General features: G+C 37.4%; 1 protein-coding gene across 3 annotated transcripts in view; it reads left to right on the top strand.

The window, feature by feature from the left end:
* The window catches only part of plekhg2 (pleckstrin homology domain containing, family G (with RhoGef domain) member 2), a 372,433-nt gene that overhangs the window by 245,173 nt on the left and 109,680 nt on the right, over positions 1-17,580 (top strand). For all 3 annotated transcript variants that reach the window (XM_034168230.1, XM_034168229.1, XM_034168231.1), the window contains 2 exons: positions 4,446-4,512; positions 6,959-7,005. In XM_034168230.1, coding sequence (XP_034024121.1) covers positions 4,446-4,512; positions 6,959-7,005 — 114 coding nt within the window. The remainder of the gene's footprint in view (positions 1-4,445; positions 4,513-6,958; positions 7,006-17,580) is intronic.

Below are 17,580 nucleotides of genomic sequence, written 5' to 3'. Positions count from 1 at the left end.
ATGTCATATATGATACTACTAAAGAATGATATAAAGTGAGTAATCCTTCCTGTAACAGTGTGTCCTTGACCCTGTACATGATGGCGATAGATTTTGACATTTTCAATTTTATATAATTTATATGCGGTTTCCAGCTGAGTTTATTATCAATTATAACACCAAGGAATTTATTCTCAGTCACTGTCTCTATTTCCATATTGTTAATGGTTACATTTTTACATTTAGGTACAAATTTATTTCCAAATATAATACATTTAGTTTTTCCAAGGTGAAGTGACAATTTATTAGCGTTAAACCAAGCCTTGAATTTATCCAATTCATTTTCCACAGTATCCAAAAGCTGTTCAAGATTATCACCACTACAAAACACAGTTGTGTCATCTGCAAAAAGGACACACCTCAGTACTCTTGACACCCAACTTATATCATTTATATATAGTATAAATAACAGGGGTCCTAACACCGAACGCTGGGGCACCCCACACGTAATTTCCCGAAGTCCAGAATCAATGTTATTATAATGAACATACTGAAACCGACCATGTAAATAACTATTTATCCAATCATATGCTAATCCTCTAATTCCGTATTTCTGTAATTTAGTTAATAATATTTCATGGTTAACAGTATCAAACGCTTTCTGTAAATAAAAAAAAATACCTACTGTATATTGCTTATTATCTACTGCAGTCGCTATATTTTCGATAAAATCCATCAATGCATGTGATGTAGATCTAGATTTTCTAAATCCATACTGTTCTTCACAAAGTATCTCATGCTTTTGCAAGTAATTATTCAATCTTTTTACAAAACTTTTTTCTAGTATTTTCGAAAATTGTGGTAAAAGTGAAATAGGTCTGTAATTGGAAAAAGTGTGTTTGTCCCCGGTTTTAAACGTAGGTATTACTTTTGCTATCTTCATCTGAGAAGGAAATTTACCAGAACTTAATGATATATTACAAATATAGCTGAAAGGTTTCGCTATACAATCAATAATTTTTTTCAGAAAAGCCATATCAAAATTATTAAAATCCTTTGTTTTCTTACTTTTGGAATTATGCACCAGATCAATTATCTCTTCTTCATTGGTTGCACCAACAAACATTGACACAGATTTATTAAATATTATCTTATTTTCAAAAAAATTAGTGCTCGTTGAGTCGATATTACTAGCTAGTTTTTTCCCCACATTGACAAAAAATTCGTTAAAATGATCAGCAATAGACTCATTGTCTTCAATCACAGTATTATTCAAGAGAAAAAAAGAAGGATAATCTCTAACATTTTTACTCTTTTTTTATTATTTCATTTAAAATGTTCCATGTATTTTTTATATTATTCTTGTTTTTAACGAGTAGCTCGCTATAATATTTTTTCTTACTAAATCTCATAATATAAATTAGTTTATTCTTATAAATTTTATATTTACTTTCAGCTTCCTTTGTTCTTAATTTTATAAATTGTTTATACAATAAATTCTTCTTTTTACATGCTCTCTGAAGTCCCTTAGTTATCCATGGTTTATTGCCGTATCGATTAGTGTATATTTTGTCAACAAGAGGACAATGTTTATCATATAACTTAGAAATAGAGGAAATGAAACCATCATAGGATACATCAACATCATCAACATAAACTTCATTCCAATTCTGACATAGTAAATCCTCCCTTAAATTGTCAATGGCTATTGGTGTTACTTTTCTACTCAACCTTTTAAAATCCTTTCGAAACACTCGACCATGTAATGCAAAAACAGTGAATACTGGCAGGTGATCAGTAATATCACTTACCAGTAGTCCCGCACTGAGCTTACCGGATATAACATTTGTTAGAATATTATCAATAAGGGTTGTTGAGTTCGAAGTTATTCTGCTTGGATGAATAATAGTCGGGAATAACCCCATACAATATATGGAATTTATAAATGAAGTAGTTTGTGGATGATTGTGAGGATTTAGAAAATCAATATTAAAATCACCACAAATAAATAAATGTGCATTCTTATTAATTTTGTTGTACATTCCCATAATTATTTGTTCAAAGGTATCAATATTTGCTCCAGGAGCTCTGTATATGCAACTAACAACCGTATTATTTGAATTTATAGATGTAATTTTGATCGTAACACATTCCATGATATTATCAACTGTAAAAGACATATTATTAACTAGTTTACAATTATAATCAGACCTTACATATAATGCCACGCCCCCACCTCTTCTCATCTGTCTATTAACCAGAAACAATTGATAACCATCCAGTTGTACTAAATCTTGACTGACCTCAGATAACCATGTTTCTGATATAGCAATCACTGAAAAACTTTTTTTAGATGTTATCAAACAATCATTTATACTTGAAAAATTCCGGGAGAGACTTCTACTATTAAAATGTATTATTGAAAAATCTCCATCATTAATTATGTAATCATTGAATTGTTCTTCCGTAAAATAATTACAATGTCTCTCAATATTGTCACTAAAAAAAGAATCTGGGTCAGATTCCAATCCAACATGGCGAGAGGTAGAATGATTATAATTAAATGTTTCCAGGCAGAGCTCCTTGGCAGAAATAAACTGATTATTGACCATGATTATTTTACTTTATGCAGATTTTCCTCCATCGTCACAATCATCCAATACATTTCTTTATTAAGTATTATTTCACAACTTACATCAATTAAACTCACTAAGGTCATGTTCATCTTTAATCCATAAGGTTTTCGCTTCTTCAGGTGTTCCATTTAATTTAATGTAAACTTTACAATTAAATGTCCATGTGGCCTGTATCTTATTTTGTTTTCTTAAAAGTCGTGCCTGTCTTGCTAAGTCTGAGTTCTTTCTGGTCAAGTATTCATTAATGTATACATTTGTTCCTCTTAAATTCTTTGCTTGTTTTAGAATTGCAATCTTCTGTTTCCTGCTTGTAAGCCTCAATAATATAACTCTAGATTGTTTTTTTCCTCTCCGCGGTAAAAGGTGACTACTTTCAACATCATTTGAATTTATTACAATTCCTTTGTCCTTCAAAAATGAAATCACCTCTTCCTCCACAGAGAGGTTATCCATTTCAGATGGCTCCTCTCCTGGGGCCACCGCTCTTGCATAACTTCGAGGCTTAATGTTCAATCCTGTGATGAGGAGGTCATTTGACCTGGTCTGTTGTTCAAGTTCTGCAATTCGATTTTCCATATGTTTTAATGATTTGTCTTTTTCTTCATTTGCCTTTTGTAATTCGGCAACTTGCTTTGTTAATTCCAATATTTTTTGTTGTTGTGAAATGATTTTTAGTTGATCAGCCACTTCTTTAATAGGCTTCATTTGTGCTGACATCTCATTTAGCATTTTTCTGATGTCCTCAAGTTCTTCCTCCATAAACGCAGTACCTTTTTTTGGAGCCATGGCTGAAGGGCCCTAAAAGCGGGTTGACTACGCCCACAGCAGGGGCTCCAGCAGGCAACAGCCGCAGATGCAATAGGCCTCAAAACAGGCCGACGCGGCGCAAACAACCCTCAAGGCAGGCCAGCAAACGACAACAGCGGATCTCCAACAGCAGCGGCCGCAGTGGACCTGATGGCAGCTGACGGACGCCGGCGATGGTATACAGCAGCGGCGGCAGAGCGGATCCAACGGCCCCTGAAGCGGCTGATGCACGCCAACAGCGGCGTCCCCGACGAACGTCGACAGCAACACGATCTCAATCTCAGTCACAGCCGCCCCCGGCCTCATTGTCTGATTATATTATGGACTGTAGATGATGGAATCCCTAAATTCCTTGCAATTGAACGTTGAGAAACATTGTTCTTAAACTGTTGGACTATTTTTTGCACGCATTTGTTCACAAAGTGGTGATCTTCACCCCATCTTTGCTTGCAAATGGCTTAGCCTTTTGACGATGTTCCTTTTATACCCAATCATGACACTTACCTGTTTCCACTTAGGTGTTCTTTGAGCATTCATCAACTTTCCCAGTCTTTTGTTGCCCTGTCCCAACTTTTTTGAAACGTGATGCAGGCATCCATTTCAAAATGAGCAAATATTTGCACAAAAACAATAAAGTTTATCAGTTTGAACATTAAATATCTTGTCTTTGTGGTGTATTCAATTGAATATAGGTTGAAGACGATTTTCAAATCATTGTATTCTGTTTTTATTTACATTTTACACAATGTCCCAACTTCATTGGAATTGGGGTTGTTCATGATGTATTTTTACGCTGAATGCCACACTCTTACTAACAGCAAACAGTGCTAACAGAGCGCATCCTTTAAGGATCAGTCACACTGTAGCGGTTAAGTTGACAGTTGGCAGGGTAGAACCTGTCGTGTGGTCTGCAGTGACACATTGATGCCAGGTGATGCTGTAATATATTTGCATAGTTTTCTATTATAAACAGGATCTGTCTCTGTCCTGTCTTACAGTCTTTCTGTCTGTCTGTCCCCTCAGTGATCTCCTGGAGGACTTAGAGCGGAGTCCAGGTGCTGCAGCCATCGCTGAGTGCTTTGTTGAAAGGGTGAGTACACCTGTGTGTTAGAGAGAGGCTGCTGTTTAACGGCAAACATGAGCAGAACACTCAGTAAACTTCCAGTGAAAATGCACCCTTCATTCACTGCAGTGAACAACACACACACCTCTCTTTTTGGCCTTCCTGCTTCAGAGCATCTGGATATTTACACTGCATGTCCATCCATTAACACATAGCTGAACTAGGAACCATATCTTTTGACCATTTTAACGTTTTTTTTGTTGTTGTTGCCAACATAAAAAAAGAATAAATAATGACAAAAATAATCAAACATCACACTCGTGTTTCACATGAAAAAAAAATAGACTTCAGGAAAACATACTGTATTTTGGGGAGTACAAGTCCCATTTTTGTTACTAGTTTAGGAGGTCCTGTGACTTATACTTCAGTGTGACTTATATACTGAAAAATCCAACATTTGTTATGAATAATAATTCTAATGACTATTTACATAGGACATTTTCCATAATCAAAGCACTAAACAAAATAAACTCTAATAAATGGCAGTGATGAAAAGTACAGTACAAGAATGCACAAAAAACCCCAAATTAAAGAGCTGATAATACAGGAAAAAGGTGTGGCCTATACTCCAGTGTAGTTTATACGCCGTGGTGACCTATATGTGGGATTTTCCTCTTCTAGAGGCATTTTTAACAGATGCAGGGGTGGTGACCAAGTGGTCAGTGTGGAAGGTTCCCGGTTCAAACCCCACCCCTGCCTCATTTCTCCACGTAATGTGTAGTTGCACCAAGAAGGGCATCTGGCATAAAAGCTGCGCCAATTCAACATGCAGATCCACCTTGGATTTGCTGTGGCGACCCCGAGTGTAAACAAGGGAGCAGCCAAAGGAGCTTAGTTAACCCTCTGGAGTTGTTCAATGCAGATTCGCGTCAAAGTCAAATGACTAAATTAAGCGGTCCTCCCGTCAAATTTCCCACACTCTCAGGTTCCATTTGAATGTCTTTTGAAAGACCCAGTAAAACCTGAATAATGATTAATAATTTTCAGCAGGCTTTTTCCTGAATATTATGTTAATGTGTGTATTGCTGTTCCATATGATCGCTTTGTCTAGCTCTCGCAGGAACAGGAGGTTCTCTCACTCTTTCATCCTCTGCCCAGAGCAATTACAAGGGGAAACAAACCCATGACTTTTCTTTTATCTTTTGGTGAAAAGCCCAGCCATTTGGTGGGAAAGGCACAGCCAAACCCAAATAAAATATTCACAGACCCACATATTTGGTTGTGGAAGCACACTGCCTTCGACGCCTGTTTTGATGCCTCTGGCTGGTGGGAAAAAACATCTTCCCTTTAACATTAGTGGAAATGCATGACCTCAGCCAAAGAAAAACCACAGACGCCTCGTGCTTTGACCACCACCCACCCCACCCCAACATGGGTGATGTCAATCAGATTGAGAAGAGAAAAAAAGCATCCAAGTGGCCAAAGCTGGCTCCAAGTGGACTACAGGAGGAAGTGTCGGGCCTGTAATGTTCGACACAGGACAGAGGTTTTTTTGATGGACTGGAAGTGTTTTTCTGAGTGGTACAAATAATTTTTGTAGCATCTTATTGCATTATAGATAGTTGTACAAAAATGCCTGAGGCATTTCCTGCATTGTAATGTAAATAGTTGTATATAACCTTGTTTTTTGCTACATTTGTACATATGTTTATGAAATTTACTATTTATTTTTGCATTCTAAGTTATAAAAATGGTTTGTTAAACATGTTTGTGGTTTCCACAGTAACATCTTATTCTGATTTTATGTTTTTGTGTGAATTTAGGTTCACTGTGTGAATATAGTATGTCAGAATGAAAGAAAAACTGTAAAATGACACGTGAGGGTGTGCTGAAACAAATGACACCAGCAAGGCAAAGTCAATAGAAAAACCAAAAGTAAAGGCCCCTTCACACATAACATGAAAGACGCACATTACATCACATTAATAACAAATAAAAGGGTTGTCTTCCTCTTCCCTTAACTGACTGAATAAACATGACTTTAACTTTAAACTTAACTTGTTGCTTATGGTTAACCTTGACATATTTTAAGAGCTGAAAAGGTCACATTCAGTTTTCTAATTTTATGCTCATACGGCCAGGTTATTTTGGCATTGCGTTATATTTTTTTAACTTGTCTTTGTGCAGCTCCTTAACTTAAAGTTACCTAACTTGTATTTTTTTTTTTTATTATTATTATTTAATGAACATTTCTTTATTTTATTCATCTGTATTCTCAGTCCACCCGGCTATACCCTGCAATGTACTGGTGTCCCATCGAGGGGGAGTTGTGGACTTTCATCTTCTTCATGCTGTAATATTCTGAGAAAACTCTGGCACCAGTGGGAATCAGGGCTTATATAGGACTTACTTTTTCTTCTTCTCTACATGGCCTCTCAATATAATCTGGATTTCCATGTCTGTCTGTCTCTAGAGTGAAGCCTTTGATATCTACACACTCTACTGCATGAACTACCCCAAGTAAGTACACACACTGTACACATACAAATGTAGACTGGAGCTGGACCAACTCATTTTGGTTTCTGTTTTGCTCAGGATCACTACAGTAGATCTGGTATGGAACTGCAAGTTGATTTGTCGCATACTTTATGCCAAATGCCTTTCCTCACACACACACACACACACACACACACATGCATGTCATATCAATGCTCTGGCATGCTGTACACAGTGGGTACATTTTAACTGAAACGACGCGCACTTTAACTGGCACACGGCGCGTGGTGGCCTGTTTGGATTGTAATTAAAGTCCACCAAGCCAGCTGCTACTGCGTACTAAGTAAAGTGTGATGCTTGATACCTGACATGAGCACCACGTGAACTACGAAAATAAGGTCTCCAGTAAGGGGGTCATGATCTAATATATAAGGCTGAACGTGTGTGTGTGCGTGTGTTCAGCCTAAGGGCCCCAGTGACCTCCCTCTTGGTGCCCCCACTCACCATAGCAAGTGTGTCACAGGAGCATGTTTCTGCATTCGCAAAATGCCCGAAGAAACCACAAAAAATACATAAAAGTACTTAATTTTCTCATATTTGTTGTCAGTCTGCACATTGATTGTGCAGCTAATCTCGTTTCCTCAGCGGAGTGTGCACAAGACAAAAACAAATGTGTTTTTGTCATGGCGAGTGGTTGAAGCTATCTCTGACCATCAGCTAGGTCCAGCATAATGTGAATTCAAGAATAACCAATAAAGGAATCGTTAAGCAAAAAGCTATTGATATCGGTGGATCGAATCATTTGTTATTGGTTCTTAAAAGAAAACTTTTTTGATACCCATCCCTAGTCACACCCATGTTTGCTAGGTAAGGCCACGCTCGTGTTGCACTTAGACAGTGTTCACAGACAGCTCAAATGTGGTCACGTGCTCTCTACTCTCATGCCAGGAGTGTGAAAAGCCCCGCCTTTTCTAAGTGCCCGACAAGAGGTACTGGATGTTCGTGTGTGACACCTGGAATTTGGCTGACACCTGCCAAGACAGGGGTCGAATGGGCAATCGCAGGGCACTCGGGCACTCGCTGTCTTTCGGCTGCTGCTGTGCGCGAATAGTTGTAGTGACAGCTGTACGAGGCATTTGAAGCACCTCAGATTTTTCATGAGTGAAGAGTTTTAAGCGAGAACTGTGTGTCATTGAGCACTGTATGTCTAGTCACACACACACGCACGCACTCACACAGACTTAGCTTTCTCAAGGACAGATGTTTGGCTTTGGCTTGTAACATAGCGCGCTGTGCAGCGTTCCAGTCTTGTCAGGGTTTTAGTGTTGTCACACAGTTTGCTTTGGACTCCAGATCAAAGACATAAATGGTGGTTATTGATGCTGTTTGACACTCACTCTTAAAAGTGAACACATTGATGTTATTTTCTTTATTTTCCCTTTAAACACACTTGTTTTTGTGCAACAACAGAACAAGATTTTAATTAGTTATTTTCAGCTCAAACAGATTAACTGTTCTCACGGAGCAGCAGATAATGCTGCATAAAAATGCTCCAGCAGAGTTGAAAAGAAAATGATAAGTTAAACCAGCAGTTGACATACCGGGGTGGAGGGCAGAGGCAACGTTGAAGAGCACAACTGGGCCTGCTCTCTCTGGAACCCTCTGATCTGTCATGCAACATACAAACTGTTTTTCACCGATACACAATCAATAGATACCCCCGTGCTCCTGCTGCAGTCCACTCTCCTTTAAAACGGCTTAATTCATGTGATGGTTGAAAAAACAAAATTGGACCTGTGCAGAATGTGTCAGTGGGGTTGGATGTTATGTTTTTGTGATACTGTTGATAAGCCAATGCTTTAAAAATGCTGCTTCAACCTGAACTTTTTAGACTTCATTCAGCTTCACTGAAACTTGATCCAAACAGGAAAGTTTCTATGCTCACCTCAGGGACTCTGCTCGTTTTTAATCATAGAGTGAATATATATCTCAAGTGGCCTCAGTGCTCAGTGCAGAAATGCAGCTGTGACTTTCACAATAAATGTTTTTGTTAAGATGGGCCTGTTCTTTGCTTTTATTGTGAAGTGCCTTTTGCAACATGAATTATGGGATGTAGTTTTCTTTACTATCAGTAGCACATGTGGGACAGAGAGGTGGGGGAGGAGAGAACACTTTACTTAACCTCTGTTCTTGCAGAGGTGTTTTTTTATCTTTTCTCATAAGCTCACAAGACACTTTTGCTTCATTTCTGCACCACAGTTGTTCACTGTGTCATGACAGGGAGGCGGAGCCTTGCTTTATTTGTGGGGCCTAATGTCATGTACAGCTCATATATGGGTATAAAGGTGGAGAGTGGGTGAGACCAGGGCAGGAAAAATTAGTTTACATTAGATAGAACTTTATTATATAACGGCTGAGTGGATCCTTGTCATCTGTTCATCCCATTTGTGTTGCATTGCATTCAGAGTTCCATTTGGTTCCATTTAGAGTGCAAATTTGGCTCCATACGTTTGGTACCATTGCACTCTCACATGCACGCATACACACACACAAGCGCGCACATTTGACCACGCACGCACACGCGCGCACACATTCTCGTGCACGCACACGTCGCGTGCAAGTGCACCAGGTTGCATGTGTGTGCGTGTGCCCAGGGGACACGACTCTCCTGAGACATAATTTGAGCTAACTGACACTGCTAATCCTTGTAAGATACACACACACAAAACAAATCCACTGTGCTGTCTGTTAGCAGGAAGAGAAAGGAAACCTGGACTCATTTCTGACGTGACTTTTTATCGCTGCACTGAGGAAGTACACAGCTCGACCGAGCCGCTTGCGTGTGTGCGTGCACACGGGACAGCGACATGATTGTTTGATTGAGTTAACTGACGCTGCTACACACACACACAAAATCCACTACGCTATAAGCTGTCTGGATGCAGGAATGCTGCTCACATAAAATGCTGATTTTTGGCTGGGCTGAGGAACTACACAAAGTCTTTTTTTTTTTTTCATGGAAGTCCGAAGTCAGTGCACAGCATCACTGGACTACACATCACAGTGGAACACCAAAATGAAAGTCCCTTTTCTGTTGTTTACAAATTAATAAAATATCAAATTACAATGATCTATTTTAGCTGTTATATAAAACAAATAATAATGTTTTTACATTCTTTCAATGGTACGAATATTTAATTCGGTGAAAGCTCGGCTTCACCTCGTTGAATGGTATGTTCCAGCTTTCACCTCATGAAATATTCGAACCATTGAACTCATAAACATTCATTATTTGTATATTATTGAGGGTTAAGTGGTGGTCCTCATAATGATTTTACTTTGTGGCCATTAAAAATCATAGATTAATGACCTAATGTCATGAAACTACTGATACAAATCAGTACTGATACTGCTACAAGTGATAACACTGTTAGCATCCAAAATTACATCACATGATAATTTCACTCAACACAAATACTGCGCACATCTTGGATGATCCCTTAAGAGAATTATCCACCCAACAAGTCATATTATTACATATATTTGTGATAAAATTCCCAAAAAATGATGATGTTTATACATTCTAGCTAATGAACATTTCTGGTAGTAGTAGTAGTAATAATAATAATAATAAAGATGGCAGAAAAAAATTGGTATACAGTTATTTACAGTACAGTTTATAAGTGGTTAAATTGTGCATATTATTCTAGGTGTAAATACTATATTAATGATAATAACAAATGTAAGTGGAAGTCAGTGGAACAACAGGTGGCTGACTTCCTGCAATCTAAAGGTATTCAAATGGACTGTAATAACATTGAAGCGTGCCACCCCCTGCCCAGGAGAGAGGATGGAGACAAGCGAGCTGTTATAATGAGGTTTGTCAACAGAAAACATAAAATGGCATTGTTAAAACAGGGACGGAAACTTAAAGGAACAAACGTATTCATCAATGAACATCTGACCAAAAGAAACGCAGACATTGCCAGGAAAGCTCGTTTCTTAAAAAAGCAGGGAAAAATTCAATAGACATGGACATCCAACTGCAAAACATTTATCAAATTGAATGGAACACCAGAACAAGTGAAGGTTATGGTAATCAAGAACATCGAGGATCTGGACAAATACGACCAATAAGGTATGAGGACACAAACACATCACAACACCATGACACAGACCAGAGGAACCTATTCATCTACTACATCATCTACATCTGGAGACAAGAAGGATATAACTCAAAGGATTGCTGATCATGGAAAAGTAGAACTGAGAACATTTAAATACACAGACCACAATGTACTGGACTTGGAGCACGATATAGACCCGGACAATAATTTCTTCTCAAATATCAATGACAGTTGTTGCTATTATACAGATGAACAGTTTAATCGGATCATTAAAACGGATAACAAATTATCAATAATCCATTTCAACAGCAGAAGTCTATATGCAAACTTTAACAACATTAAAGAATATTTAAGTCAATTTAAAAAAATATTTAACATAATTGCTATATCAGAAACATGGATCAATGAAGATAAAGGAATGGATTTTGAACTGGATGGATATGAATTTAATTGTGTAAACAGAAAGAATAAGAGTGGAGGAGGAGTGGCTGTGTATGTGGATAAGAGCATGGATTATAAAATAGTAGACAATATGACGACTGTGATCGATAACTTATTAGAATGTATAACTATTGAAATATGTGAAGAAAAAAGCAAAAATGTATTAGTCAGCTGTATATATAGAGCACCAGGATCTAGTATTGAAACATTCACTGACTGTATGGGAAAAACGTTCTCAAAAACTAATCAAAAAACTGTGTTCATTTGTGGTGACTTAAATATTGATCTGCTCAATCCAAATAAGCATAAAATAACAGATGAATTTATCAGTATAATGTACAGTATGAGTTTATATCCAAAAACCACCAGGCCAAGCAGAATTACATCCCATAGTGCCACCTTAATTGATAATATATTCAGCAATGATATTGAGAATAACACTGTGAGTGGATTATTAATCAATGACATTAGTGATCATCTACCAGTTTTCATCGTTTATAATAGAAACCATCAGCAGAATCAGCCAGAGGAGAAAATAAAATACAGGTGAGTGCGGACAGAGGAAAACATGAACACACTAAAGAAGGATTTACAGGAGCAAAACTGGGAAAAGGTATACAGTGAAAGTGATGTTGATAGTGCATATGAAACTTTTTTACAAATATTTACATCATTATATGATAAAAATTGTCCAATTAAACAAGACTACAGAAAACAAAAAATCCAAGCTCGACCATGGATGACGAAAGGGTTACGAAATGCATGTAATAAGAAAAATACACTGTATAGAGAATTCATAAAACTAAAGACTAAAGAGGCAGAAAATAGATATAAGAAATACAAAAATAGATTAACTAATATTATACGGGTATGTAGGAAGGAATATTATAGTAACATATTATATAATAACAAAAACAATATTAAAGGAATATGGGATATATTAAATAGCATTATCAAAAATGGTAATAAAAAACAGAGTTACCCTCAGTATTTCATTGATAATAATGTCAAGAAGGAAAATAAGGATGAGGTAGTCAACGGTTTTAATAATTTTTTTGTAAATATTGGACCAAGCTTGGCAGAAAAAATTCCCAATTCCCAACCTGAGGATTGGGATAATAATCTCATAGAAAGAAATCCCTGTTCAATGTTCCTCACAGCAGTTGATGGAAAAGAAATTATAGACATTGTGAATAATTGTAAATATAAAACATCTACCGATTTAAATGAAATTGATATGGTGGTGGTAAAACAGGTCATTGAATGGATTGCAGAACCATTAACATACATCTGTAACTTATCATTTCAAACCGGTAAATGTCCCAATCAAATGAAAATAGCTAAGGTTGTGCCGCTGTATAAGATTGGGGATAGACACCACTTCACAAATTATAGACCTGTTTCTTTGCTTCCACAATTCTCCAAATTATTAGAAAAGTTATTCAATAATAGATTAGACAAATTCATAAATAAACATAAATTACTTACTGATAGTCAATATGGATTCAGAGCACATAGTTCAACATCACTTGCATTAATAGAATCATTTGAGGAGATTACAAACGCCATAGACCACAAATTACATTCAGTTGGAATATTTATAGACCTTAAAAAGGCTTTTGATACAATCAATCTTGACATATTAATCAGTAAACTTGAACAGTATGGGATTAGGGGGTTGGTGTTGCACTGGGTGAGAAGCTACTTAAGTAACAGAAAACAGTTTGTGAAGTTGGGGGAATATACATCATCATGCTTGGACAATGCTTGTGGCGTCCCACAGGGGTCAGAATTGGGTCCAAAACTGTTTCTAATTTATATAAATGATATTGTCAATGTTTCCAAAATATTAAAATTAGTATTATTTGCAGATGACACAAGCATTTTTTGTTCAGTGGGGGATTTGCAGGAGTTACTGAGGAGGATCAGTATAGAAATGGGAAAATTGAAAATATGGTTTGACAGAAACAAATTATCATTAAACTTAAGTAAAACAAAATACATGTTATTTGGCTATTGTAATACAGACATACAGGTTCAGTTACAAGTCGAGGGGGTAGATATTGAAAGGGTACATGAAAATAAGTTTCTGGGGGTGATAATAGATGATAAGATAAACTGGAAGACTCATATAAAACATATACAAAGTAAACTGTCAAGAGGCATTTCAGTTCTAAACAAAGCGAAACATATTCTGGACCACAACTCACTCCGCATTCTTTACTGCTCACTGGTTTTACCATATTTACAGTACTGTGCAGAGGTATGGGGTAATACTTATAAAGGTACAACACAATCACTATCAGTAATGCAGAAAAGAGCTATAAGAATTATTCATAATACTGGCTATAGAGATCATACAAATCCACTATTTTTACAATCCAAATTCTTAAAATTCACAGACTTGGTTCATTTTCAAACAGTACAAATCGTGTATAAAGCAATAAACAATTTACTTCCAGCAAATATTAAAAATATGTTTTTTAACAGATCAGGGGATTGCAGTCTGAGGGGGAAATTTAATTTAAAGCATCAGTGGGCACGAACAACATTAAAAGGTTTCTGTATTTCTGTCTGTGGGGTGAGGATGTGGAACAGATTGGGAGTGGGGCTCAAGCAATGTCCAAGCATGAACCAGTTCAAACAGTGGTACAAAAATATGTTTTTTTCTAGGTATAGGGAGGAGGAAGGGTAATAAGTGTTAGGGTGTTTTTGTTTTTTGCTTCGGCTTGTAAATATATAGTATTTTGTATGTAAGTAGGTATGTGTAGGTGTATATTTATGTTTGTGTATATATGTATATATATGTGTGTGTATGTTGATGTATATGTATGTATATATATATATATTGATATCAGTTTAGGTGTGTAGGAATCTATGTGTATATGTGGCAAAGGGTATTACTGGTTGTTGGGGAAGAAGGGGTAGGGATAAATAAGCTGATGCTTCACCCTACCCCTTTTCGGACATGTTGGGTACACAGTAGGAACTTTTTTGTTGTTGTCTTTACTGATCTATCTTGTAATTGTTGTATCAAATGTTCGAAATAAACAGTTTTCATTCATTTTCATTCATTCATTCATTGTTAAAGATGTCAAATAAAGCATTTATTGTATTGTAAGGTGTGTGACATTGGCTGCTTTATTTTTCATGAAATTCTATTGTCTTGCTTAATCATATTAGGCTTGATTTGTCCTGGGAAAATCTGTGTATGCATGAAGATTGCATGATGTACCCAAATTCTCACTGCACATAATTTCTTTATAAATGCTAGGTCAAGTGAGAAAAATGACACACACAAGGTTTCTGTGCATCTACATCATTTATAAATGTGGAATCTAATCAGTGACTTAATGTGACGACTGGCTATCTTTGGTACTGTCTCTCTGATGAATCCTTAGATAAACCTGGAATGCCTTTTTGCCAAGTAAGGTCTTTCACCAAAACTTCAAATCTAGGCTTGCACCAAAGATGTACCTTCTGGCAAATTGTAGTTGAACTTTCAGGTCTTCTTTTTAAGAAAATCCTCCTCTAAACCACTTCATCATGATGAAGCTGTATAACTGGGGATACAAAATGCAAAACATGCACTATTTCTCCAGTCACAGTCATGAAAGCCTATAACTTCTTCTGGGTTGTCTGGGTGGCTTGGTGGCTTTCCTCACTCTTCTTCTTGCACAGTCACTCAGTTTTTGAGAACTCCATCCAGATTTACCACAGAGTGCCATACTGTTTGTATTTCTTCATAAGTGATATAAATAAAGTCCAAGACATATTCAGTGACTTGTAAATGTTCATGTGATACCGTGATTAGTGATTAGTTTAACCTAACAGCTAACGTTAGCTTATCAAGCCGGCTGCAGCACCGTTTGTCATAGCTAACAATATAGTCGGTTCCGTTCTATTTGGGAAGCTAACATTAATACACACTTTTGTTTACATTTGTTATATGTATTTGTTGTTAATACCATTATTGTAGGGTTAAATGACACTATTGTACTTTATAAGCCAGTTACTGGCTTTGTTTACCTTGTTGGCTAGCAAGGTATGGTTGGCTAATTAACAGCTAAATTAATGGTAGCTCATCTAGCTATAGCTAGCTTACTTTCGTGATTTACAATTTTATTTTACATGGTGTAGCTTTTTAATGGTTCTTCAGTTTATGGGTTCTTTAATAGATATCAACAGATAGTATCTAAGTTTGGGGTTTCCCTTAGAAAGCATGTAGAGTATGAATTTTGTCTTCCTATAGTAAGCAAGCAGGGTGAACTTTAGATAGATATCTAAAACAAATTACATCAAAGCTTCTGTTTCTATAATAAAATAACCATATTTATATCTTAGCCTACTAGCTATAATTTAGTTTTACAAGTGTACATACTAGGTAAACAATATACAGGTAAATCGAGAACTTGTGTAACAGCTGGGCATGTCACAACTTGTCCTGTGAGACTTCCAACACGGACGTGCTTTTTGTTGTGCACCATGAGCGGCTCCGACCCGACGCGCGAAATCCTCCACACGTCTTTCATTACAAATTCTCCTGTAACAGTGGAATGTGCCACAAAAGTGCTGATGTACACCTCTTCCACAATTTCTCTGGTAGTCAGATGGCGTCCCGGATCAGCACAGCCTTCACTTTGGAAATGATCTGGTCGTTTCAGCCTGTCGATGGCCGCTCGGAGCGCAGCGCGCCCTGTGCCGCTGTCGGCCATCTTTAATCTGGTTGTAATGCTCCTTAATCTGTGTGACGCCCAGAGTATCTTCACCGAAAGCCGTCTGAATCTTCCGAATGGTTTCCACCTGGCTGTCTCTCACAGTTTCTGGAAAAATTTGATTCAGCGCTGCTCCAATCGCTCAGCCATTTTCCTGACAATGAAAATCCGATGCGGGGGTTGGACTAGTGCTCACTCAAAGCCTGCCCACAGGCGAATGACGCAACCGACAGGCGTGAAAAAACTCACGCATGCGCACAAAGGTTCAAGCTTGGCTGATGCAAGCACACATGATTCAAATCCATATAGTTTTTTAAAAAAATGAAAAGGTTGGATAGTTTTCTAACAGACTTCGTATACTATATAACAATATACTAGGTAAACGTATACTACAATCTTCTCCTGTACGAATATTTAGGTTTTAGAAGCTAACTCCTATAATATTATGTAGTAACTATATTTCTTGTATATGCTGTTTACTACCCTGATTGTGTATCACTTATATACATGCTGTCCATATTCTTGAGCCGCTTAGGTGCGTAGGAAGAGTTCCCATGGGTTAAAAAACCTTTAAACCTACCATTCCTGGTTCTCAAGACCAGGCACCTAAGTGGCTCTACTCTTTTTTTTTTTTTTTTCTTTCTTTTTAGATATTTACGAGGTCTATTAGAAAAGTATCCGACCTTATTATTTTTTTCAAAAACCATATGGATTTGAATCACGTGTGATTACATCAGACATGCTTGAACCCTCGTGGGCATGCGAGAGTTTTTTCACGCCTGTCGGTTACGTCATTCGCCTGTGGGCAGTCTTTGAGTGAGGAGTCGTCCACCCGCTCGTTGATTTTTTTCATTGTTTAGGAATGGCTCAGAGACTGTTGCTTTGTTTGATAAAAATTTTTTCAAAACTGTAAGGCACAACTGAGTGGACACCATTCAATAAATTCAGCTGGTTTTCGGTAAAAATTTTAACGGCTGATGAGAGATTTTGGTCTGGTAGTGTCGCTTTAAGGACGGTCCACGGCGCCTGACGGCGATCTGCGCTTCGAGGCGGCAGCGTCTCGCCGTTTCAAGTTGAAAACTTCCACATTTCAGGCTCTGTTGACGCAGTAAGTCGTCAGAGAACAGAGAACTTTCAGAAGAAGTCGGCATGAGGAGTTTATTCGGACATTCCATTGTTAACGATCATTTTGTAATGAAAGAACGTGCGGGCAGAGTCGCATGTCGGGCTGGACCCGACCGCGGGGGGTCGCGGCAGGAAAAACACCTCCGTTGGAAATCTTAACGGGCAAGTTGGAACATGCCCAAGCTGTTAAA

The sequence above is a fragment of the Thalassophryne amazonica genome, chromosome 4 (genome assembly GCF_902500255.1).
Source record: "Thalassophryne amazonica chromosome 4, fThaAma1.1, whole genome shotgun sequence".
In the NCBI taxonomy this organism is placed as follows: domain Eukaryota; kingdom Metazoa; phylum Chordata; class Actinopteri; order Batrachoidiformes; family Batrachoididae; genus Thalassophryne; species Thalassophryne amazonica.
Note: the sequence above shows the minus strand (reverse complement) of the source record. Positions and strands in the feature narration are given on the sequence as shown.